At 45.3% G+C, this 27,025-nt stretch overlaps 1 protein-coding gene across 2 annotated transcripts in view; it reads right to left on the reverse strand.

The window, feature by feature from the left end:
* Positions 1–27,025, reverse strand: part of LOC121233033 (microtubule-associated serine/threonine-protein kinase 4-like) — a 235,285-nt gene that overhangs the window by 68,110 nt on the left and 140,150 nt on the right. For both annotated transcript variants that reach the window (XM_041121619.1, XM_041121618.1), the window contains 5 exons: positions 15,907–16,115; positions 15,049–15,187; positions 13,914–14,046; positions 12,444–12,609; positions 9,468–9,569 (listed from right to left, as the gene is read on the reverse strand). In XM_041121619.1, the coding sequence (XP_040977553.1) occupies positions 9,468–9,569; positions 12,444–12,609; positions 13,914–14,046; positions 15,049–15,187; positions 15,907–16,115 (749 nt within the window). The remainder of the gene's footprint in view (positions 1–9,467; positions 9,570–12,443; positions 12,610–13,913; positions 14,047–15,048; positions 15,188–15,906; positions 16,116–27,025) is intronic.

Genomic DNA, 27,025 nt, shown 5'->3' on the forward strand with positions numbered 1-27,025 from the left:
ATCTTTTGCAACCTTTTCCCATTCCCCTAGGTCAGCAGTAGAAAAGGGTACTTTGCTGTCCGGAGTGGGGGTCAGAGTTCTGTCCGAGTCTGCATCCTGTTCCTGTGGTCGAGGGGGAGGCTTAAAAAAATCAATTAGCTTTGTACATCTTTGTCCAATACTACATGCCGAACAGCACCGCCTCAGTTTACCTCTAAGCTCCTTGTTGTTTTCTTGCTCAAGTGCAAGCACCATGGGGTCCTGTGGAGGTACCATTCCACAGTCCCTTTGCCACTCCGGATGGTTTTGGAGGGTGAAAAACATGTCTGCATACGAAACCTCATCCCATTTTCCTTCTCTCCTTAAAAACAGCATTACTTGTAATAGAGTATTATAATCTATTGACCCATTAAGTGGCCACTTAGCATCACCTTCTAACTTATACAACGGCCACCATTGATTGCAATATTTAATAAGGTTCTTTTTACTTTCCGTACCTCCGGTCCCAACAATATCTTTCCAGTGGGCAATTACGCAACCCAGAGGACTCTTCCTCAATATTCCCCCTTGATTGTTTCCCATTTTATAACTTCTCCTTTTAATTAGCTTCCATGCAAATCGTTTCTTACACCTCTTTATAGTCTTCTCCCAGTTTTCCTCCAACACGTCTCGAATTTCCGGGATTAAATTTTCCTTTCCACACACCAATTTCACTATTTCGGCTACCTTTCCAACCACAAACAATCATCTCAGCTGTGTACGTAGCCCGTCCCCTCTTATCCCAGGGAGTCCAAACCCGACACTCAGGGCATTCAATATCCCCTCCACAATCTATTTGCAACCTCTGTTTACACCACACACATTCCAGGACATATGAGGGCATACACTCATTTCCTGGATGTAAAAGACACCATTCAAATACCCACATTTATGCGATGCACCATACAGGGACTTTCTTATACCAACACCACAAAATGATTAAGATAATCAAGCTCAAACTTACAATTACAACTCTAAACATATAAATTCAAGTTCCAAATCATCAGGGAATCACACTTTTTTCGTCTCCGGCCGTACCCCTTGTGGAGTTACGAAACTGTGGATCAGAACTCCACACACGCTCCGCAGCTGAGCTGCGTCTCTTTTACTCAAACATGCAATCCACAGTTTTAGACATTTACACATTAACAAGCATATATGCACATATAAATCTCAACATAACATTTTGTATTGGGTCTGGCTGAGATGGAGTTAATAGTCCCCATAGCAGCCCTCATAGAACTGTGCTCTGCATTGGTAGCTAGAAAGGTGTTGATAACACACCAGTGTTTTGGCTACTGCTGAGCAGCGCTGGCACAGCATCAAGGCTGTCTCCCCAACATTTTTGCCCCCTCCCTCAATGGCAGGCTGGGGCAGGGCAAGATCTTGGGAGGGGACATAGCCAGGACAGCTGACCTAAACTAACCAAACAGATATTCCATACCATATGACGTCAGCTCAGATATAAAAGCTAAGTACAGGGAGACGGAAGGGGAGGCATTTTTGTCTTCCGGAGCAACCACCACGCGTACTGAAGCCCTGCTTCCCAGGAAGTGGCCAGACATCGCCTGCTGATGGGAAGTAGAGAATAACATCATTTGTTTTTCTGTGCTTTCGCGCGCGACCTTTGCTTTCACTTTATTAAACTGTCCTTATCTTGACCCACGAGCCTTTTGTTATATTTTCTCCCCCCTGTCCAGCTAAGAAGGGGGAGTGATAGAGTGGCTTTGGTGGGCACCTGGCACCCAGCCAGGGTCAACCCACCACACATTTCCACATACTCACACAAAATTTTTAACATTAAATTTCCAAACATTCACATCATACAATCATCGCTCCAGTTGACAACCTTTCAGCAGCTGCAAAAATGTACCAAGCGCAATTGCGAGGGGGTGCGCTTACCCTTCTCCTGCCTCTTATATACCAGTCATCGACAGGTCCGTCCTGGCTCCCGATACTGGGATGCAGCGATCACCCCGGATTTGTTCGATCTACCCCCAAGATCTCTGGCGGCCGCTCTATCGTTCAGCAAATCCCCCCTTGTTACCATACAGGGTACCCTCCTCCCATACGGGGACTACGCTGCACGCCATATGTCTCTGCGCGATTTACCAGCTGCCCCGGCCCGTACTTTTACAGACTCCCTCTGTGAAACATACCGTTTGGTCCGCGGCTTCAGGAGGTCGTTGTCTGCTCCCACGGTGAGCGGCTGGCAGCGGAGGCTCCTCCGAGGAAAGTGCTCGGGGTGCGCCGAGGGGCGTCCGCTCCGCAGTCGGTCCCGCAGCCGAGCAGAGAGTCTCCTGGCTGGCTCGCCAAACTGATGTGCGGAAACAGACTCCACAATCAGTGAGATTGTAAAGTAGGTATGTTCATTCAGCGCTGGGCAGCGCGGGGGGTAGTCCCACCAAAGTCGTGCGCGCCTGACTCGTCAGTTCGCTTCAAATTTATACAGTCAAGTGTTACATATACATGGAGTTTTGCAATACACCTATACATAGGCATGATCTATCCCCGCTTCATATTAAAATTAGTTCCAAAAAGTCACAAGGCCGGTCTTGGCTGGTTCTTGGGGTCGACTGCTGCTTCTTATCAGGGACTATCTCCTGCCCCAGCCAGCCTCAACAATGCAAATGTTAAGCATCACTTCTCATCCTCTTGGGCCATGTCTACCTCTACTGAAATTTCTTTAACTTCACTATAAGCTAGATAATTATTAAACAGTTCCTATCTACATCCATGTATCTACTCTATCTACTAAGGTTCCTTTGGCTCCCCGTTTCAAGACCAGTACCCATCTCACTACAACCTCCTTTCAGGTAGTTGTAGAGAGCGATAAGGTCTCCTCTCAGCCTCCTCTTCTCCAGGCTAAACAAACCCAGTTCCCTCAGCCACTCCTCATAAGACTTGTGCTCCAGGCCCCTCACCAACTTGATTGCCCTTCTCTGGACACGCTCCAGCACCTCAATGTCTTTCCTGTAGTGAGGGGCCCAAAACTGAACACAGTACTCAAGGTGCGGCCTCACCAGTGCCGTATACAGGGGAACAATCACTTCCCTGCTCCTGCTGGCCACACTATTTCTGATGCAGGCCAGGATGCCTTTGGCCTTCTTGGCCACCTGGGCACACTGCCGGCTCATATTCAGCTGGCTGTCGACCAGCACCCCCAGGTCCTTTTATGCCAGGCAGCTTTCCAGCCATTCTTCCCCAAGCCTGTAGTGCTGCATGGGATTGTTGTGACCAAAGTGCAGGACCTGGCACTTGGCCTTGTTGAACCTCATACAATTGGCCTCGACCCATCAATCCAGCCTGTCCAGATCTCTCTGTAGAGCCTTCCTACCCTCAAGCAGATCAATCGTCTCTCCCAACTTGGTGTCATCTGCAAACTTACTGAGGCTACACTCGATCCCCTCGTCCAGATCATTCATAAAGATATTAAAGAGAACTGGCCCCAATACTGAGCCCCGGGGAACACCAATTGTGACCCGCCGCCAACTGGATTTAACTCCATTCACCACAACTCTCTGGCCTCATCCATACAGCCAGTTTTTTTACCCAGCGAGGAATACACCTGTCTAAGCCAAGAGCCGCCAGCTTCTCAAGGAGTATGCCATGGGAGACAGTGTCAAAGGCCTTGCTGAAGTCAAGGAAGATAACATCCACAGCCTTTCCCTCATCCACTAGGCGGGTCACCTGGTCATAGAAGGAGATCAGGTTGGTCAAGCAGGACCTGCCTTTCATGAACCCATGCTGGCTGGGCCTGATCCCCTGGTTGTCCTGCACATGCCGTGTGAGTGCACTCAAGATGAACCACTCCATAATCTTCCCCAGTACTGAGGTTAGGCTGATAGGTCTGTAGTTCCCTGGATCATCCTTCCTACCCTTCTTGTAAATGGGCGTCACATTGGCAAGCCTCCAGTCCTCTGGGACCTCCCCTGTTGACCAGGACTGCTGATAAATGATGGAGAGTGGCTTGGCAAGCTCCTCCACCAGCTCCCTCAATACTCTCGGATGGATCCCATCTGGTCCCATAGACTTGTGAGTGTCCGGGTGGCGTAGCAGGTCATTAACTGCTTCCTCCTGGATTATGGGGGGTATATTCTGCTCTCCGTCCCTGTCCTCCAGCTCAGGGGGCGGAGTACCCTGAGGATAACTGGTCTCACTATTAAAGACTGAGGCAAAGAAGGCATTAAGTACCTTGGCCTTTTCCTCATCTCTGGTGGCTACGTTCCCTTCTGTATCCATTAAAGGATAGATATTCTCCTTGGCTTTCTTTTTACTGTTAACATATTTGTAAAAACATTTTTTGTTGTCCCTTACAACAGTGGCCAGATTGAGGTCTAGGTGAGCTTTTGCCTTTCTAATTTTCTCTCTGCATGACCTAACAAGATCCCTGTACTCTTCCTGAGTTGCCTGCCCTTTCTTCCAAAGATAGTAAACTCTCCTTTTTTTCCTGAGTCCCAGCAAAAGCTCCCTGTTCAGCCAAGCTGGTCGTCTTCCCCGATGGTTCGTCTTGCGGTGCATGGGAATAGCCTGCTCCTGAGACTTTAAGACTTCCTTCTTGAAGAATGTACAGCCTTCCTGGACCCCTTTGCCCTTCAGGACCATCTCCCAAGGGACTCTCTCAACCAGTGCCTTGAAGAGGCCAAAGTTTGCCCTCCGGAAGTCCATAGCGGTGGTTTTGCTGACCACCTTCCTTACCATAACAAGAATCGAGAATTCTATCATTTCATGGTCGCTAAGCCCAAGATGTCCTCCGACCACCACATCTCCCACCAGTCCTTCCCTGTTCGTAAACAGTAGATCTAGCAAGGCTCCTCCCCTGGTTGGCTCACCTACCAGCTGTGTCAGGAAGTTATCTTCCACACACTCCAGGAACCTCCTAGATTGTTTACTCTCTGCTGTATTATATTTCCAGCAGACGTCAGGGAAGTTGAAGTCCCCCACGAGGACAAGGCACATGATTCTGAGACTACTGCCAGCCGCTTGTAGAACGATTCATCTGTCTCTTCAACCTGGTTGGGTGGTCTATAACAGACTCCCAGCACGATATCTGCCTTGTTGGCCTTCCCCCTCATCCTTACCCATAAGCACTCAACCTAATCATCACAAACGTGGAGCTCTGTACAATCAAAACACTCCCTAACAAAGAGAACCACCCCACCACCTCTCCTTCCTTGCCTATCCCTTCTGAAGAGCTTATAGCCATCCATTGCAGCATTCCAGTCATGGGAGTTGTCCCACCATGTTTCTGTGATGGCAACTGTATTGGGTGTGGCTGAGATGGAGTTAATTCTCCCCATAGCAGCCCTCATTGTGCTGTGCTCTGCATTGGTAGCTAGAAAGGTGTTGATAACACACCAGTGTTTTGGCTACTGCTGAGCAGCGCTGGCACAACATCAAGGCTGTCTCTCCAACATTTTCGCCCCCCTCAACGGCAGGCTGGGGCTGGGCAAGATCTTGGGAGGGGACATAGCCAGGACAGCTGACCCAAACTAACCAAACAGATATTCCATACCATATGACGTCAGCTCAGATATAAAAGCTAAGTACAGGGAGACGGAAGGGGGGGCATTTTGTCTCCCAGAGCAACCACTATGCGTACTGAAGCCCTGCTTCCCAGGAAGTGGCCAGACATCGCCTGCTGATGGGAAGTAGAGAATAACATCATTTGTTTTCCTTTGCTTGCGCACGCGACCTTTGCTTTCACTTTATTAAACTGTCCTTATCTTGACTCACGAGCCTTTTGTTATATTTTCTCTCCCCGTTCAGCTGAGGAGGGGGAGTGATAGAGTGGCTTTGGTGGGCACCTGGCGCCCAGCCAGGGTCAACCTACCACAGCGACTAAGTCATAGCTATCCTGCTGCACAATGGCTTCCAGCTCCTCCTGTTTATTGCCCATGCTGCGTGCATTGGCATAGATGCACTTGAGCTGGGCTATCGATTCCACCCCCAACATTGGCATGCCACCCCTAGGCTTACCTCTGGTGCACCTAGTTTTATCCCTTACCCCCTTCAAACCTAGTTTAAAGCCCTCTCTATGAGCCCCGCCATCTCACGAGCGAGAATCCTTTTCCCCCTTTGAGATAGCTGGACTCCATCTGTCGCCAGCAAGCCTGGTGCCGTGTAAACCTCTCCGTGATCAAAAAGCCCAAAATGCCACCGATGGCACCAGCCTCTGAGCCACGTATTAACCAGGTGTGTTTTCCTGTTCCTTTCAGTATATTTCCCTGCCACTGAAGGGACTGAGGAAAACACTACCTGTGCTCCCGATCCTTCTACTAATCGCCCCAGTGCCCTGAAGTCCCTTTTGATTGCCTTTGGATTTCTCCCTGCAATCTCATCACTGCCAACCTGCACAACCAATAGCGGGTAATAATCAGAGGGCCGAACCAGACCAGGGAGTTCCCTGGTAATGTCTTTTACCCGGGCCCCAGGGAGGCAGCAGACTTCCCTGTGGGATGGGTCAGGTCTGCATATTGGGCCCTCTGTCCCCCTCAGAAGGGAGTCACCTATGACAATTACCCTCCTTTTTCTTTTTTTTAGAGGCTGTCAGAATGCGTGGGGCTGACTGACTCAACCTAGGCAGCCCCCTGGATAGGGCTTCATCTACACCCTGATCTTCACTGGCCTGGCCCTCAAGTTCCAGAGCCCCATACCTGTTGCATAGGGGCAAGTGGGAAGGTGAGGGAGACTGGGAGGGGATTCGCCTGCTTTCCTGAGCAGGGACCTGTATCCATCCCCCTCCATCTCTTAGGTCCCCTCCTGCCTGGTGGCAAGAGGGCAGGGGATCCTCTGCTTCTTGTGGAGCCTCCATCTGCTGCCTCTGCCTCAGGGATGGTAGGGTGCGGATCCACCAATCTAGCTCCCTCTCACACTCCCTGATACTCCTTAACCTTTCCACTTCCTCCTTCAGCTCTGCCACCAGGCTGAGCAGATCATCCACCTGGTCACACCTCACACAGGAGTTGTCTCTGCTGCCCTCTGGTACCAGTGACAGGCTCAGGCACTCCCTGCAGCCGGAGACCTGGACAGCTGCATGTTTACTTGGGAGCTCCGTCTGGGTCACCACATTTTTCCTGGCAATGGCTTTCATCCGAGTGGCTACCATAGCTAGGTCTCCTTCTGAGAGGACGATGCCCACCGCTTGAGTAGCCTTTTTGAGCTGGGAGGGGGACTGAGCCCTCCCTGCACACCCTCCCTGCACAAACTGCCGGGCAAACTGCCATGCCACACCCTTTCTGATGCGCCATGCCCTGTTTGCCCGCCCTGGTTGGGGGCGCTCCTGGTCGCTGGCGCTCCCCAGAGCTATTTAAATCTCCTGCGGTTGCTCCTGGCAATGCCCACGCTGCATCAGCCTCGCTCGCAAGAGCTGCCGGCTCTGGACGGGTCTCTCAGCTCTTCCTTGCGGTTCCCGGGCTCTGGGAACCTCCTTGTCCGCCTCAGTCTAGCATTCAGCCACCGAACTTACTGTTGTCACTGCTGGGCTCGTCAGTGACTGAGTGCTGCTGATGGTTACGCCACGTTTAAATCTCCTGCAGTCAACATGGGGCAAGAGAGAGCAATAAACTTTGCTGGATGCCACTTACTCCAGACCATCAGCTACAGTGAAGTCTAAGTCTACAGAGATCCCAGATGCTCAGGGAGCAAGGGACATGCAGTTCACTCATCTGTCATGTCACCATGTCCCAAAGGAAGACCTGTCGTTTGGGACCACGTCAACAGTACTTGGGGTCTGGGTTATACTCATGTTTCCCCTGAGTGGCTGTGGTAAGGCCAGTTATGAACTGATTCCTAAAGCTCCTTTTTATATTAGCTCTAAAAATATGCAGCACAATCTGACTGCTGGACTCAGTTTTGCCAGCAATTTTCCAAATACTGTCATGCTGACTCAACCTGCCACTTGGTTTCCTTAGCGTCCCCAGTATATTTATATTAATGGCATACAGTATTCACTATAAATAAAAATATGGCTTTATATTCAGGCTCTTTTATGTAGGAGGCCTTTTTTGCTGTGTTTACACAGTGCTTTGCCCAGTGGGATGGTAGTCAGTGCTCCCATACATTAACACTTTAAAAATCACGTGCAATATTCTTCATTACTGCCTCTCACCCAAATTCCCAAATAAATCCTGCTCCATCAACTAACAAATAAACTCTATTACATAAATTCACAGTGTTTTCATTAGCCTATGCAGGCTCACTGCTCCTAATACCACATGCCAGGTTCTTCACTTGAAATGGAACGAGCAAAGCACTGAATAACAACAGTGGAATAAGCTGGCAGCTTGTATTCTCACCAATATCCATTTACTTCCTTAACATTCACACTTTTGGTTTTATTCTTTTTCATGCAAGGCAGTAGTGCTGAATGAGAATGACAAGACCTTTCACAAGACAACCTCAGACAATAATTTCTGAATAACTAGTTTGAGTACTCATCAACCGCCCTAAAGCCTGGAGGAACTAATTTGCCAGGTTAAGATACTTCTGGAAAAAGAAGCATCAGTTGTGTTGATACTTCTTCTCTATTTCTCTGTTTAGTTATTTAATGCTCTATTCATGAAGGAACCCCATCCAATGGCTAACTGGGTGTCCTGGTTTCAGCTGGGATAGAGTTAACTGTCTTCCTAGTAGCTGGTATAGTGCTATCTTTTGAGTTCAGTATGAGAAGAATGTTGATAACACTGATGTTTTCAGTTGTTGCTAAGTAGTGTTTAGACTAAAGTCAAGGATTTTTCAGCTTCTCATGCCCAGCCAGCAAGGAAGCTGGAGGGGCACAAGAAGTTGGCACAGGACACAGCCAGGGCAGCTGACCCAAAGTGGCCAAAGGGGTATTCCATACCATGTGACGTCACATCTAGTATATAAACTGGGGGGGGGTGGGGGCGGGGGATCGCCGCTTGGGGATTAACTGGGTGTCAATCAGCGGGTGGTGAGCAATTGCACTGTGCATCATTTGTACATTCCAATCCTTTCATTATTGCTGTTGTCATTTTATTAGTGTTATCATTATCATTATTAGTTTCTTCTTTTCTGTTCTATTAAACCATTCTTATCTCAACCCACGAGTTTTACTTCTTTTCCCAATTTTCTCCCCCATCCCACTGGGTGGGGGGGGAGTGAGTGAGCAGCTGCGTGGTGCTTAGTTGCTGGCTGGGGTTAAACCACGACACTGGGTCTTTGAGAGGTTTCTGTTTTATTTGTCAAAGTAAGAGAAGAATAAATGCGAATGACCACATGTAAACTCCACAAAAGGACAGTCATCATCTTGTTAAGCTCATATTACTGGTTTGAATCTATAAAATACCCTCTGCTATAATGACACGTTGTCATGCTACTTGCCCTGACAGATGTTTTCCGGGCAAAACAAATAGGTGAACAAAAGCTCCCAATGCCGAATGTAGAAGCTATTTCTAGCACACTAACAATTTAAAATAGTGCCTCCTAACCTGTTCCCAGTCTTTCCAAAGGATTCTGCCTGAGCAGCAGGGTAATCAGATCCTGGGCATCTGGAGGTGGTGCTTCATCCTTTTCAGGCCAGTTGATTTCATCTAGCAAAACAGAAAGTTGTTATTATTTAAGTCTGATCCCAACATTCAGCAGAAACTGTGTGAAAGCTCTCATAGTAAGCCAGCAATAAAGTCAGAGTTAAGGAAACTTTTTCAAGTTGCTCTCTGTTGCATACCAATTACTTCTGATTTTAATACTCTCTATACAGATTCCATAAACATATTTTTATGGTCCTATTTTCCTCAGAAGTATCCTTTAACCCAAAACAGTATTTAACAACAGTGCTTGGCTCATGGAAAACTATTGCAAAACACTAGCATACTCGTATGCTGTCCCTCCCCCCTCCCCCCTCCAATCATCATGGTTTAAATTTTAGTTCTGTTCCACAGAAACTGCTGATAAGATGGACATAGCTGACCTGACCGACCAAGCAGTCACTGCTCACATCTGTAATCCTTCTCTAATGCTAGTAGATTCATTGAAGTCATTACTCCCATGACTAAGGGCTGAAGTATTGGACTCTGTTCTGGAGAGATACATGCCAATGTAGCTTTTTTCAAAGTCTCATACTTCAGAGGGAAAAAAACCTCACTCTACTGACTCTTATACTACTAAGGCTTTTGCACTTCATAGCAAGTTGCACCTAAATCTTGCAGTCAAGATATTAAGCCCTGCAGCATCCAGGTAAGGCTGAATAAAAATTCTGCCAAACCTTCATTTAAATTGAAACTGGCACAATTTCCCATTGTTTAATACAAACATCAACTTTATAACAGCTTACACAGCAAGTTTTGTCTGATTTTTAGCAGAAGCTGCCTCTACAAATGTAATATATTGCAGGTTGAGACAAAACTCTGCATAAGTTTCTTGGGAGGTACAAGGATTTTGGCATCAGAGAAACAGAATGCTAGAAGCTCAGGAAATACAGAAGACTGTTAAGGTACAGAAATAAACAGGCATGAAATGTAACCTGTTTCCGGAGGTTTATTTTTAACCATGATCATTTTAGGCATCTAAGTTTACACTGAGGCCTCCCACGGTTTACTCGTACAACTTAGGGGAAGGAAAGACAACCTACAATGAAGAAGAAAGAAGCTAAAATGAGGGGGCAAGATTTTAAAGTAGATTTTCAAGTAGAATGTAGATTTCACCCACAGAAACTGGAATAAAAGTCTACACTATATAGTTTGGATTCTGTAATATGGCTTTTACAGTTGAATACAGGGGAACTATATATGTTAGCACAGGAATCTTATCCAACAAAAGTTCTCCTGCAGATATTGACAGTAAGATTCATTTCAGTAAATAAGGATATTAAAAAAAAAAGAAAAAAGCCTGAAAAGTCAACATCAAAACAAGAAACTAAGCTGACCAACAGTCTTGGAGAATGAATGGGAATGGATCAGGTTTACAAACACACACTTCTAGAAACAATTTCTGGAAAATAAATGGACACATTCAAACAGATAAAGTTATTTACATAAGTATCAGCTAGACTGTAACACATGACAATTTGGTTTACAAAATGTAAAATTAATGCAACGTGAAATAAAGTCTAAAGTGCAAATTTTGTCATTAATTTTAGACTATTCCCTCCCCTCCTCCCAGTCAGAGAGCATAAAGATAAAAACACATGTGCATGTGTCTGGAAATGCAATAAAAACATGAGTTATTTCCATATTTGCCTGCCTACAGCTTCCACTGCAGTTTAAACCTGATTTGGAAAATGAAGTATGAATATGCATCACAGCCATGAGGCATCCAGAACAAAGCCAGCATTTGCTGCTTGTGTTAATTAAACAGTTGATTCTCCTTGCCATTTGGTGTATCACATCAGAAAACAGCATAGTTATAAATCCATAAACAGCTAGGATGTTGTATAAAGAGGTCATATACTAGAGGCAATTCACAAATCTATTTCATTACCATTTACAAACATGCCTGGCTTTCAACTTCAGAGATGGAGGAAAGCGAGATGATGACAAAGTGTCTCCTTATGTACAAAAGGGGATTTGTTGCGTTCTCAGAACAAGGAACTGGAGGTGCGGTTAGCTTTGTTTCTATTGGGTTTTTTGTTTGTTTGGTTGGGTTTGTTTGGTCTTAGCTAATGGAAGTTTTAAGCAGACCTTAAACCAGACTGGGAAATATTCAGTAACAGAGGTGCCATTCTGTTAAACTTTTGGCATAACTAGAGGCCTTCTACATCTATGCATCTGGGAAATTTATGGAAACAGCAGGTAGGATAATAAACGATTCTGTTTAATTATCATTCAGTTTTGCCACAAGCCATATAACAATACTTAGGGTCAGCTTGCAGGTTAAGATCTAAAACATTATTGAATTTTAAATGAAAGAAGAACAGCTGTTACAGGAATAACATTACACTACAACAGTCACCAATGAAATCATTAACAATCTGTGAATTTAATTTGCTTCCTTCTCTTTCTCATTATTTATTATTCTGGAGTCATTTGTTTTAGGGTTTTATTACATCTTTGTTAATTTCTTAATTGTGCCATGAGGCATTTTCCCATTTATGCAAATTTATGTTAACCGTTTCTTCTCTGGTGTAATTTCTCTACTAAAGACTGAAAACACTGTGCCAGTGGCATGACTTCTCTACTAATACTGCTTTTCTTTTTCAAATAGTCTAGCTTAACCATTGTACTTTACTGCATTTCTGTACTCAGCAACAATATATGGTAAGTTCAGCTTTTAATCCAAATTTATTCTTATTGCTTTGACAGAAAATTGTATATTACAATATTACAATGACAGTGGGTTTGGGGTTTTTTTGAGCAAAGCTAGCTTGAAAACCTAGTGCATCAGTAAAGTTGTAAATATCTTTACTATTAACATAAATTGAAACATTTCACAGCAAGCTAAGAAATCCGTTTTTTTGTGATGATCCTCACCGCTGATTACTTGTCCAAACAGCTCTTCTGGTGTATCTCCAAAGAATGGCACACACCCAACAAGAAATTCATAAAGTATAATTCCCATAGCCCACCAGTCCACTGGTTTTCCATAACCCTGTCTCATTATCACTTCAGGAGCTATGTATTCAGGTGTACCACAGACCTAAAAGAAAGAAAATAAGCATGATGGTAAAATAAGTCTAGTGGTACTAGTTATATCACATCATTTATAATTTTTGAAATGTAAAATAATGTGGAAAAATGGAAAAATGGAATTCTTTAGGTTTTAGTCTGCTGAGTTTACATAACATCTAATGTTTTTAAAATAACCTATAACATTTATGGGCATCATAATCACATTTGCATGTCTCTCATGCAAAGGACAGTTTGCTTTTCGTACATGGGAGTCCATCACAACAAATATTTTATTTAACTTTGTATTGGGTTTGTGTGGCAGGGTTTTGGTAGCAGGGGAGGGGCTACAGGGGTGGCTCCTGTGAGAAGCTGCTAGAAGCTTCCCCAGCTCCAAGTCAGACCCGCCTCTGGCCAAGGCTGACCCAATCAGTGACGGTGGTAGCATCTCTGCGATAACATATTTAAGAAGGGGAAACCTGCAGTGGAGAGGGGAATGGAATGCGAAAGAAACACCTGTCTAGATACCAAGGTCACTGAAGAAGGAGGGGGGAGGAGGCGCACCAGAGGAGGTGATGCCCCTGCAGCCCGTGGTGAGATGGCAGGCTGTGCCCCTGCAGCCCATGGAGGTGAACGGTGGAGCGGAGGCCCCCAAAGATGGCCGTGACTCCATGGGAAAGCCCGCGCTGGAGCAGTTTGTGACTGAAGATCAGCCCGCAGAAAGGACCCATGCCAGGGAAGTTTGTGAGGAACTGCAGCCTGTGGAAAGGACTCATGTTGGAGAAGTTTGTGAAGGACTGTCTCCTGTGGGAGGGACCCCACGGTGGAGCAGGGGACGAGTGAGGAGTCCTCCCCCTGAGGAGGAAGGAGCGGCAGAGACAAGGTGTGGCGAGCTGACCCCAACCTCCATCCCCTGTTCCCCTGCGCCGCAGGGGGGAGGAGGTAGAGAATTCGGGAGTGGAGTTGAGCCGGGAAGGAGGGAGGGGTGGGGGGAAGGTGTTCTAAGGTTTGGTTTTACTTCTCAGTATCCTTGTTTTGTTTTGATTTATAGTAAATTAAATTGATTTTGTTTCTTCCCCAAGTTGAGCCTGTCTTTTGCCCGTGACCATAAGTGGTGAGTGATCCCTCCCAGTCCTTATCTCGACCCACGAGCCTGCCTTTATATTTTCTCCTCATCCCACCATGGCCGGGGGCGGGGGGAGTGAGCGAACGGCTGCGTGGTGCTTTGTTACTGGGTGGGCTTAAACCGCGACAACAGTATTACAGTACATTCTGCTGGCAAAACATCATTTCATTTGAACACTTGACATAGAAATGAAAAAAGCTGTGTCTTACTTGTTTGTCAAGGAATTCTCTGGCATCCTTCTCAATGTGACCCTCATACAAATTGGTAGTCAAACTCATTAGCCCCACCTTTGACAGGCCAAAGTCTGTAAGCTTTATATGGCCCATGGATGTTACCAATAAACTGAAAATTAGAATGATCTGAAGTTACTGTGATAGAATTCAACATTATGTGCTTATTATTATTCTTGGAGGAAAATGTTTCCTCAGGATGGCAAAAATATGAAGACAGCTTAAAAAGTCATTTAACCAGGTACAAAATAAACAGGTTAAAAATCTGACAGTCTTACATTTGTTACTATTATTACCAGATGTAAACAAACTTTTTATATGCAATTGCACATCATCTTATAGAACCATACACGTATTGAGAGTTGAATGTTAGATGCTTCAAACAAAAAGAAAGAGTCGTCATTCTGAAAGATCTAGAATAGAATAAATTTAGCTTTTCAAGTGAGCTGGGCATTTTCTGTCTGTAACAAGCTGGGTCATTCATTTGAAAAAAACCTCAGGTATTAAGTTAGCTGGTAACTAATACTACACTGGCCTGAGGTTATCATGCTATGAAGGTATTGTCACTCAACAGATGTGACTCCAATTCTTTTTTTTTTTAAATATGAAACAGGGAAAAGATTAATGGAGATACAACAGTCATACTTTTCACTACAGCTACTTGCTGTAATGTTATTCACATGTATAGGAGATATACTGTATTTCTAAATATTGCAAAACAATGAAACAAGAAAGATTTCCCATCTGGTCAGTCTTATCTTTGTATATGCAAGTTGATAAGACTTTGTATTAAACAGCATTTTAAGCATACTTTGAAAGATCTTTTCCTTAATGACCAAAATGCATTTCCCTCCATTTCAGCCAGAAGAGTAAGTACATTTTTCTTTAGCTACTTTGATAGCCTCTCCCATCTTAAAAGGATTTTAAAGAGCACTCTTGGAAAAAAACACATTCTCTGTAACTGCAGGTAATGAAAATTCACATATTGTGCAGAAATTGTGTATCTACATAACATTCACGATAACAAAAACATTTCATGCATAGCAAATTTATACCTTTCATATTTTATCTAACAATTTCAAAGTCCTCTTTTGTTTATATTCTATATACATACTTGTCTGGTTTCAAATCTCTGTGTACAATTCCATAATTATGAAGGTATTCCAAGGCCAGAACAGTTTCTGCAAAGTACATCCTTGCCATGTCTACAGGTAAGGGACCCATATTCTTCATCAAAGTAGCACAGTCTCCACCTGTGAAAACAGGACAAATGTTCCAGATGACACTTTAAATTCTGAGATGTATCAGTATAATCCATACAAGTTGCGGAAGTAGACACAAATTGTAGTCATAAATGTTTATTTTCCAGTCAGATGATCCAATTGAACTCGTAATCACACCAACTACTGTACTAGAAAAACAGTGTGAAGCTGGGAGCGAGCAGTACAAGGGTTCAGCTGGAAACCAATAAAGCCTGTGCTGCTACTTTAAAAAAATAAAAAAAAAGCAAACACACACACACAACCATAGCCTGGGTATCTCATCTTGCACTGCCTCTGTCCACGGTCTTCCTTCAGGATTAGCACCTTTTCGAATTGTTTCCTCTTCCCTCTTTCTTTGCAAAAATAACTATTACAAATACCCCAACACATGCTAAGAAAAATTTGAATTCCAGAAAAGCAAACAGTATTTCCACATGAACTTTGAATGCTAGGACACTTACGATTACAGTCCATGAGGAACTTATTCAAAGAGCAATTATTTCCCATTATAGCTGGAACACAAGTGTTTTACAAGCTCTCACCAGTAGATGATGACTGGGAAAAAAGCCACCTTGTTGTCGGATTTAGATGCTAAATCTGTATTGCCAGAGTACAGAGGAGGGCCTTTCTAATGCAAGCACCATACAGCTTATTCTTCTTGGTATAAGAAAACCCCCTTCTTCCTCTGTAAAACAGAACAAACACTTTACCTTCTACATATTCCATGACCATGCATAAATGACGTCTTGTTTCAAAGGAGCAATACATGCTGACAACAAATGGATTTTCTGCAAACGTCAGGATATCGCGCTCGACAAAGGCCTGTTGAATCTGGTTTCGGAGGATGAGATTCTGCTTATTAATTTTCTTCATGGCAAATCTTTGTCTGGTTTCTTTATGTCTCACAAAATAAACCGCACTGAAGAAGTTCAAATGGGAGAGAAAAAGAAAAAGGACTGAATAATTACATTAAAAATGTACTTTAAAATACATTTTTTCAAATAAATAAATATATATATATAATACTGTATAAATATTATATAAAAAACTTGGTTTTAATTTAATGTAGTTGTATTGGTTTTGTTGGCAAGGTTTTGGTAGCGGGGGGGGTTACAGGGGTGGCTTCTGTAAGAAGCTGCTGGAAGCTTCCCCTGTGTTCGAGAGAGAGCCAATACCAGCCGGCTCTAAGACGGACCCGCCGCCGGCCAAGGCCGAGCCAATCAGCGATAGTGGTAACGCCTCTGTGATAACATTTTTAAGAAGGAAAAAAAGTTGGGACAGGCAGATTCGGCAGCCGGAGAGAGGAGTGAGAACATGTAAGAGAAACAACCCTGCAGACACCAAGGTCAGTGAAGAAGGAGGGGGAGGAGATGCTCCAGGCGCCGGAGCAGAGATTCCCCTGCGGCCCGTGGTGAAGACCATGGTGAGGCAGGCTGTCCCCCTGCAGTCCATGGAGGTCCACGGTGGAGCAGATATCCACCTGTAGCCCGTGGAGGACCCCACGCCGGAGCAGGTGGGTTTCCCGAAGGAGGCTGTGACCCCGTGGGAACCCTGCGCTGGAGCAGGTTCCTGGCAGGACCTGCGGATCTGTGGAGAGAGGAGCCCACGGAGCAGGTTTTCTGGCAGGACTTGTGACCCCGTGGGGGACCCACGCTGGAGCAGTGTGCTCCTGAAGGACTGCACACCGTGGAAAGGACCCATGCTGGAGCAGTTCGTGAAGAACTGCAGCCCGTGGGAAGGGCCCACGTTGGAGAAGTTCGTGGAGGACTGTCTCCCGTGGGTGGGACCCCACGCTGGAGCAGGGAAGAGTGTGATGAGTCCTTCCCCTGAGGAGGATGAAGCGGCAGAAAACAACGTGTGATGAACTGACCGTAAACCCCATTCCCCGTCCCCCTGTGCCGCTGGGGGGGGTAGGTATAGAATGCGGGAGTGAAGTTGTGCCCGGGAAGAAGGGAGGGGTGGAGGGAAGGTGTTCTGAGATTCGGGGTTTTTTTCTCATTACCCTACTCTGGTTGATTTGTAATAAAGCGAGTTAATTTTCCCCAAGTTGAGTCTGTTTTGCCCGTGACAGTAAGTGGTGAGTGATCTCTCCTGTCCTTATCTCGACCCACAAGCTCTTTGTTATATTTTCTCTCCCCTGTCCAGCTGAGGAGGGGGAGTGATAGAACGGCTTTGGTGGGCACCTGGCAACCAGCCAGGGTCAACCCATCACAGTAGTTGACTAGCCTTTCATATTAGAGAATGGCTACAGACCTCATTTTGCTTCATAACCAGAATGAGTCTCAGTCAACACAAATTAGTACACAAATTAGAAAACAACACACACACCCTCCAAAAACCAAAACAAACAGATATAGCAAATGTCCCCTCCAACAACTCTCTCAGCTCAGACAGATTTTGGGTGTTTCCATCAGCATAGGATTATATATAAACCCCAGCTATGGCACAGTGTTATAAATCATTTTGACAAATGCTTATTCTGTAAGTGTGCTGTTGGATAATTATAACTCAGACTCTGGTCCAGGGGATTTTAAAATGTCACAGGTTTCTCACAAAGGTTGTTCAGAAGTTGCTCAATGGGGTGGCTCCCTCATTGCTAGGTACAAAATCTTCTGTACTTGTGCAGTCCCTGACATCAACACTGATCCATATCAAGTGTAGGTCACCAGTAGGTAATCCAAAACAAAGATCACTGCATGGTAACGTGGGATTAAGATGTATCTTGACATGCAGAATTTCCACTGGTGTACTGGGTACAAAGTTTCCTATAAGCTTGGTTAGATAAGGTCAAAGCAGTGGAGGAAGCAAAGTGAAACAAAACCTCATGTGGACAAGCCTTCTTACTTTCAAGGCTCAGGAGAAGGAATACCTGCCATGAAACACTGACATTACTGCTGCATTTCTCAAAATCCCTTGTGGCAAATCCTGAAAACATTTGCCTTGCTTGAAATCTCCTTTGTAGCATTTAATGCTTATAGCATCTCCAGTATATAATTACCACAGTAGTGAGTGTTTATGGAAAGAAAGGACAAAAAGGAGAAAATAGAGGGGGGAAAAAAAAAAGGGACTCAATTATGTAGTTTTTAAATTCCATTTGTTGCCCTCATGAGGTCCTATTATCAGCATACAATTATTTAAACACAAAAAGCAATTCTTGCCTTACTATTTTTATGAAGATCTTCATACAGCTACCAACGTTAGACACTAAAAACATCAACATTGTTTCTGCTTTCCTTTGTGGAGGAAAACTTGTTCTAGACTGTCCTAGTTTCAGCTGGGATAGAGTTAACTGTCTTCCTAGTAGCTGGTACGGTGCTATGTTTTGAGTTCAGTATGAGAAGAATGTTGATAACACTGATGTTTTCAGTTGCTGCTAGTAGTGTTTAGACTAATGTCAAGGATTTTTCAGCTTCTCATGCCCAGCCAGCGAGAAAGCTGGAGGGGCACAAGAAGTTGGCACAGGACACAGTCAGGGCACCTGACCCAAACTGGCCAACAGGGTATTCCATACCATGTGACGTCCCATCTAGTATAGGAACTGGGAAGTGGGGGCGGGGAATCGCCGCTTGGGGGACTAGCTGGGTGCCGGTCGGCGGGTGGTGAGCAATTGCACTGCGCATCATTTGTACATTCCAATCCTTTCATTATTGCTGTTGTCATTTTATTAGTGTCATCATTATCATTATCCGTTTCTTCTTTTCTGTTCTATTAAACTGTTCTTATCTCAACCCGTGGGTTTTGCTTCTTTTTCCCGATTTTCTCCCCCATCCCACTGGGTGGGGGGGGAGTGAGTGAGCGGCTGCGTGGTGCTTAGTTGCTGGCTGGGGTTAAACCACGACATAGACAAGAAAGTTTCCCTTACTGATTCCAAAAGCTTTCATTAATTCTTTGCTCGTATGAGCATAGGGCAGGTAAGAGAAATTACACCATTATGAAAGTAGGGGAAAACCACCTTGGGCAAAACCCAAGACAAACCCCACCCTTAGTGCCTCCTACTAAGTCTCACTCCCTCATGCCCCCTCCCAAGCTGGAATAAAGACCAAGTTATTCAGCTCCATTACTCCTCCCTGCTGGTTTCATGCCTTTTGTCCTGCACCTCTTCCTTCTGCTCCCCTCATACTCATTTCTCTCTCCACCCCTTCCTTACAACTCTTTTCCTTTGCTTTTCTTTCCTTTACATTCTGGTTTTCCCCTCTGTTTTGTTGCTATCTCCTGTCAGTCAGTCTTAGCTTCTTAATCTCATCTTGTCTTTTCCCTATTTCAGTCCCCTTGTACACTCCTGGCATGTAGAAAAGTGAGCCCTTCAGGTGCCTGAAGCTTCAATCCTTAAAAAAAAAAAAAAAAAAAAAAAAAATTATATGAATGAACTGAGGACTGGCTGAGGACTCGGTATGCAGATCTTTCTCAGAGCTTTAATTTGGAGGGCATGTCAAGATGAACTCTTGAAAGGCAGATATTAACCAGAGCATATTATTACAGAATCTTAATAAATCCCATTTGCAGATCATGTGGATCTCTAAGGTCATTACTACCTTATTTAAAGATGAAGAACTAGTAAGTTCTAAGAACTATCCAATCCAGCAAATATGTGGGACATGCCGGTTATGGTTCCCCAGCTCTTTAAGTTGTATTCTCCAGTCTTATAGTCACAGGCAGGCAATTGTATAAATTTCCACTAAGATTCAGTTATTCACAATTCCTCAGAAAAAATTTTTTAGTTCAAGTGTACCAGACTCACAAGAAAACTGCAATACAACTGTCTCATGTTTATAGATGCATATACACTGTTTGTACTATATAAAGTGATTTTAAATGATCTTGAATGTATAAAAATGTCTATCATTACTTATTCACATCCTCTGCTGTATATCACAGGACCTGAGCAAACAGCATTTATGCTTTAGAAAGAAAACTATGCCCTAGACAGCAGCACATTATTCCTGCAGAAGACCTCCTTTCGTCCTCCAGGACGCTCCCAGTTCGCAGCAGTGATGCCATTTCCCCAGCCAATCAGTACACTAAACTAAGCACATTGCAACAACTGCACCCAGGACTGCCTGCGACACCTGTGTTCTCAGCTCCCACAGTTTGAAAGATCATATTAGAATTTGCTGAAATGTCACTAAACTGATACATAGAAAATGAAATCTTCCCAAAGGGAAACAGTTAAATAAAGATATACAAATTGCCTGGACATTTTAAAAAAAAAAAAAAAGAGAGAGAGAAACAGGAAATCTTCCATGTTTCTGCACAGAAGTGGGGCTTCAAATTAATCTAAATGGAAAGCCTGGAGTAAAGCACACATCTGCTGAGACACTGAAGATGCTGAATTTTGAAGTAAAACAATGGGAACAACCACAGTGAGTTCTGGCACATAACAACTTTGTCTCAGGTAATTTTGAACCCTGATTTGCCTTGAAGCTGTCATCTTGCTACATTCTCCTAATCCTGGTATTGAACTCGCACCTTTTCTTTCCCTGCCCCAGGCCTACATTCCCACATCTCTCTCTCTTCTTTACTTTACAGAATGTTATAGCTGGAGCATTAAGTAGAAGTTTATCTTTGTTTTATACATGCTTTTAAGAGAGAGCACAATACCTCACTTGCAGTTTCTTGGCCTTGATCATTAAATGCAGCTCACGATTTTCAGTATATTATAAAGACAATTGTAAATTTGAGGATTCATTTAACACAAAAGCAATATATTAAGAACATCCAGAACATCCGATTGCCCTGTCGATCAATTCAATAACAGTAGTATGCTCTCTCTGCCTGCAAAGCCACAGAGTTGCAAACTCCTATGCTTTCAAACGAAGAATTTGCTTTCCTACCTCCCCCTTTGTTTTCATAACATGGCAATAAGAGATTTCCGAAACATCCTCTGAATTCACTGTAGTTTAAGCAGTTTAAGCCCAGCGAGCAACGAAGCACCATGAGGCTGCTTGCTCACTCCCCCCCCCAGTGGGATAGGCAGGAGAAAATATAAAGAAAGGCTCGTGGGTTGAGACAAGGACAGGGAGAGATCACTCACCAATTATGGTCACGGGCAAAACAGACTCGACTTGGGGGGAAAAAAAATCAATTTACTACCAATCAAATCAGAGTAGGATAATGAGAAATAAAACCAAATCTTAAAACACCTTTTCCCCCACCCCTCCCTTCTTCCTGGGCTCAACTCCACTCCTGATTTTCTCTACCTCCTCCCCCTGAGCAGCGCAGGGGGATGGGGAATGGGGGTTGCGGTCAGTTCATCACACATTGTCTCTGCCACTCCTTCCTCCTCAGGGGAAGGACTCCTCACACTCTTCCCCTGCTCCAGCGTGGAGTCCCTCCCACAGGAGACAATCCTCCATTAACTTCTCCAATGTGAGTCCTTCCCATGGGCTGCAGTTCTTCATGAACTGCTCCAGCATGAGTTCTTTCCACGGGCTGCAGTCCTTCAGGCACACGCTGCTCCAACGCGGGCTTCCCATGAAGTCACGGCCTTCTTTGGGGGCATTCACCTGCTCCGGCGTGGGGTCCTCCACAGGCTGCAGGTGGGCATCTGCTCCACCGTTAACCTCCATAGGCTGCAGGGGCACAGCCTGCCATCTCACCATGGGCTGCAGGGGAACCTCCACCTTCACTGACCTTGGTGTCTACATAGGTATTTCTCTCACATTCTCCTCTCTGCTGCACGTTTTCCCTTCTTAAATATGTTATCGCAGAGGCGCTACCACCATTGCTGATTGGCTCAGCGTTGGCCAGAGGCAGGTCTGACTTGGAGCTGTGTTACGGATGCACGACTAACCAAATCCAACGGGTGTTAAAACTCAGATTTATTCTTCAGCAAAAGTTAGTTAGAAGTCCGGTAAAATTTTATAAAACCACAGGCTCAATGATGTATAGAGAATTAATACTACATGGCCCACTTAAGAATCCCCAAGATTTAAAGTGATGGCTCAAAACGCGCGTATCACTCACCTAAAAGCTGAGGGCTCTCTCCCTCGAGGAGTTACCTCGGGCGGTGCCCCGACCCGAGGGGGAGTCCCCGACTGCAGACCCGCTGCTCCGAGGAGGACTGCCAACGTGTCCTCCGGCGGGACCCCGTTTATACCCCTGTCGAATCTGACCTGTGGTCATTTAATTCTATTGGCTAGGAGGGTCACCTCAGTGTACCTGGCGCATCTCGATTGGCCAGTTCAAATTTCAACCTGCAGCCTCCAGGGTTTCCTTCCCCTTCTCCCTTCCTGGAGAAGTTTTGTTTCCTGCTGGCAGGATGGGGGGGCGGGATGTACTGCCACAAGCTGGAGAAGCTTCTAGCAGCTTCTCACAGGAGCCACCCCTGTAGCCCCTCCCCCACTACCAAAACCCCACCACACAAAACCAATACAGGATCTCAACAGGTGCACAAGTGCTCTGTATTTTATTGATGCTGTATTACAATAAAGCAAGCAAAGTTTACTTTTTAAGAGAGATAAAAAAATTCATAAACTGTGGCATTGTCCAAACATCACCTTCTTCCACTTCCAACATAAATCTCAACTTGAAAAAGGTCTCTAAAATACCTTTAGCTAGGCACAAATATAAAACAGTGTGCACATGTGTTAAGATGACCAAAAAAAAGATAAAACATTTAACTGGGTTCCTGAATGGCTCTAACTTAACTGTTACGCAAACTGTCCCTCAAATCTTACAATCAAGAATCCTGTTCTTTCTCTAAATTACTTACAGGCTTCAGGCCTAGTTTACAGCTCTGTCCTGGGTTTGGGTGGGATAGGGGTAATTTTCACAAGAAGCTGGGAGGGGGCACAGCCAGGATAGCTGACCCGAACTAGCCAAGGGGATATTTGATACCGTATGACATCATGCTCAGTATATAAACTGGGGGAGCTGGCCAGGGGGAGGAAGGATCACATCTCAGGAACAGGCTGGGCATCGGGTTCCGGGTGGTGAGCAATTGCATTATGCATCACTTGCTTCATATATTCTATTATTATTATTATTATTATTATTTCTTCTCTCCTTGTGTTGTCCTATTAAAGTGTCCTTATCTCAACCCACGAGTTTTTACCTTTTTCTTCCAATCCTGCTCCCCATCCCACCGGGAGGGGAGGAGTGAGCGAGCACCGCATGGTACTTAGTTGCCAGCTGGGCCTAAACTACAACAGTCCTTTTTGGTGCCCAACATGGGGCTTGAAGGGTTGATATAACGACAAACCTGACCAGAGCATGTTAAAACAAATTTGTTATACGCATTTCTTACATTAGTTAGATAGTCACTGGTCACAATGTTGGTTCATTTGTTCACATGGTGGTGTTATGTAAATTCTTATATGCACTATGTATTCCTGCGGTGAAGTTTATCACCTCTGGGAGAGGGATCAGGATTATCATTTTGCTGTACTGGGTAATGTCGACTTATGAAATGATTACATCACTGGTCATGAGGTTAAGCTGGTATTTGCATGCGGCACTGTTGTCACGCCCATACCTAGGGCACATTCTCTCGGGATTTGTTAGTAATCGCACTCAATCTATGGGGAAGATGGGGGGGATACTTTCTCCCGCTCTTTCACCTCCCCTTTCTCCTTCAGGCTAATTACAACACCCTTTGAGAATTTTGAATATCCTTGGGATGTTCAACCCAGCATGCTCTTATTGCTATGTCTCCTGAATGTGTCTCAGATCTTGTTTAGGGTTACACAAAAATTTTTTTAAGAATACCACCCAGAGATCTGCCCCAAGGCTGGATAGTCATGAGTGGCATGGCATGTGGGAGACTATGGGCAGGTATCTAGAGAATTTCTCACCTCCAAAAGTTTGGAACTTCACTCCCGAACAACTACAGGACCCTGATGAAGTGATAGAATACTTGAAAGGAAAATGCTGTGGCTATTCCAAAGAGGCACAACTTACTGCACTGTGCTGGGCCGTAGCCAGTATCTACCAAACACTGCTCGATATTATGCAGCACCCTCAGGGGGAAAGGAGAGAAAACAGACTGACAGGTACTGCAGCTATTCCAACCTTTGTGACAAGCACTGCACCTTCCCCAACCCCGGCAACAGGCGCTGCGGCTACTCCAACCCCAGTGACAGGCACTGCAGCTGAATCAGAGAATCAACCTGAGCCGGTATCAATCACCCCTATACAGAAGAAATATACAAAAAAATCAGTACACTTAGTGAGGGATGAAGATGAACCAGGGTCATCACAAGAACAGGAGGAAGAGGCAGAACCAGAGGTAATCACCCTATCCCTATCCCTGAGAGAGCTGCAAGATATGCGAAGAGATTTCAGCCATCCTCCAGGTGAGCACATTATCATGTGGCTGCTCCAATACTGAGATAACAGGGCTAGTAGCTTGGAATTAGAGGGTAGGGAAGCCAAGCAGCTGGGATCCATGTCTAAGGAAGGGGGCATTGACAAGGCGATTGGAAAAGGGACACAAGCCATCAGCCTCTGAGGGGAGTTCTGTCAGGTGTGAAGGAAAGGTACCCCTTCAAGGAAGATGTTACATGTCACCTAGGCCAGTGGACCACCATGGAGAGAGATATCCAGTACCTGACGGAATTAGCCATGCTAGAGATGATTTATTATGACCCGGACAACGCATAGTTACCAAGAGATACATATGAAGTCCAGTGCACGACCCATGTGGCAGAATTTTCTATGAAGTGCACCACCATTGTATGCCAAATCATTGGCAGCAGTATTCTGGAAAGAAGACGAGGGACAAACGGTGGATGAAGTGGCTGGCCAACTCCAACAATATGAAGGAAGTCTCTCTTCCTCCCTATGAGCCTGTATTTTGGCTGTGCAGAAAATGCGAGACATGCTAGCCAAGAAACTGTCTTGAGAGTTCAAAGCGATTCGAGAATAAGTTCTTCCCCCTACCAGTACGGACCACTATCTCAGCTATTAGGAGTGAGCATTCCTCTGCTCAAGAGAGACAATATAGAAGGTACACACCACAGGGTGCCCTGTGGTTTTACCCATGTGACCATGAAGAGGACATGAGGAAGTGGGATGGAAACCTACCTCGACCTTAGATGCATGGGTATGTGAGTTGCGAGGAAAACACAAACACAAAAGGGGATTCTTCCAGGAAAAATGACGCTCCAGTTTACAGTGGGCAGTTCCCCAGGCAGAGTAGAAGGGCTGATCTCACTTCATGTCCTCTTGAAGGGACTTCCGATTCACGTTTGCAAAAAGCGAGTAATGAATACTATGGCCAGGATTACAGGGGCCCTGCCTCCAGCCAGGTGGAGGAAAGGGATAACCGGGTATATTGGACTGTGTGGATTTGATGGCCTGGCACATTAGACCCACGGGAGTACAAGGCTTTAGTAGTTTTGCCATAAAAGAAAGTAAGGTCAAGGGACCTGCAGGGGAGATCCAGTTCTTAGGAATAAAATGGCAAGATGGACGTCGTCAGAGCCCAATGGACGTGATCAAAAAAATAGCAGCTATGTCTCCACCAACTAATAAAAAGGAAACACAGGCTTTCTTAGGTGTTGTGGGTTTTTGGAGAATGCATATTCCAAATTACAGTCTGATTGTAAGCCCTCTCTACCAAGTGACCCGGAAGAAGAATGATTTTAAATGGGGCCCGGAGCAACAAGAAACCTTTGAACAAATTAAACAGGAAATAGTTCATGCAGTACCCCTTGGACCAGTCTGGGCAGGACAAGATGTTAAAAATGTGCTCTATACTGCAGCTGGAGAGAATGGCCCTACCTGGAGCCTCTGGCAGAAAGCATCTGGGGAGACCCGAGGCCGACCCCTGGGGTTTTGGAGTCGAGGATATCGAGGATCTGAGGCCCGTTATGCTCCAACTGAAAAAGAGATATTGGCAGCATATGAAGGAGTTCGAGCTGCCTCAGAAGTGGTTGGTACTGAAACACAGCTCCTCTTAGCACCCCGACTGCCAGTGCTGGGCTGGATGTTCAAAGGGAGGGTCTCCTCTACACATCATGCAACTGATGCCACGTGGAGTAAATGAGTCGCACTGATCACACAACGGGCTCGCATAGGAAACCCCAGTCACCCAGGAATTTTAGGAGTGATCATGGACTGGCCAGAAGGCAAAGATTTTGGAATGTCACCAGAGGAGGAGGTGACACGTGCTGAAGGGGTCCCACTGTATAATAAACTGCCAGAAAATGAGAGGCAATATGCCCTGTTCACTGATGGGTCTGTTGCATTGTGGGAAAACATGGGAGGTGGAAGGCTGCTGTATGGAGTCCTACATGACAAGTTGCAGAAACTGCTGAAGGAGAAGGTGAATCGAGTCAGGTTGCAGAGGTGAAAGCCATCCAGCTAGCGTTAGACATTGCTGAAAGAGAGAAGTGGCCAGTGCTCTATCTCTATACTGACTCATGGATGGTGGCAAATGCCCTGTGGGGGTGGTTACAGCAATGGAAGCAGAGCAACTGGCAGCGCAGAGGTAAACCCATTTGGGCTGCCGCACTGCGGCAAGATATTGCGTCTTGGCTAGAGAACCTGGTTGTAGAAGTACGTCACGTAGATGCTCATGTACCCAAGAGTCAGGCCACTGAAGAACATCAAAACAACCAACAGGTGGATCAGGCTGCCAAGATTGAAGTGGCTCAGGTGGACCTGGACTGGCAACATAAGGGTGAGCTATTTATGGCTCAGCTGGCCCATGACACCTCAGGCCATCAGGGAAGAGATGTAACAGATAGATGGGCTTGTGATCGAGGGGTGGACTTCACAATGGATACTATCGCACAGGTTATCCATGAATGTGAAACATGCTGAAATTAAGCAAGCCAAGCGTTTGAAGCCCCTGTGGTATGGAGGGCGATGGCTGAAATATAAATA

Source organism: Aquila chrysaetos (genome assembly GCF_900496995.4).
Source record: "Aquila chrysaetos chrysaetos chromosome W unlocalized genomic scaffold, bAquChr1.4 W_unloc_4, whole genome shotgun sequence".
Lineage (NCBI taxonomy): Eukaryota > Metazoa > Chordata > Aves > Accipitriformes > Accipitridae > Aquila > Aquila chrysaetos.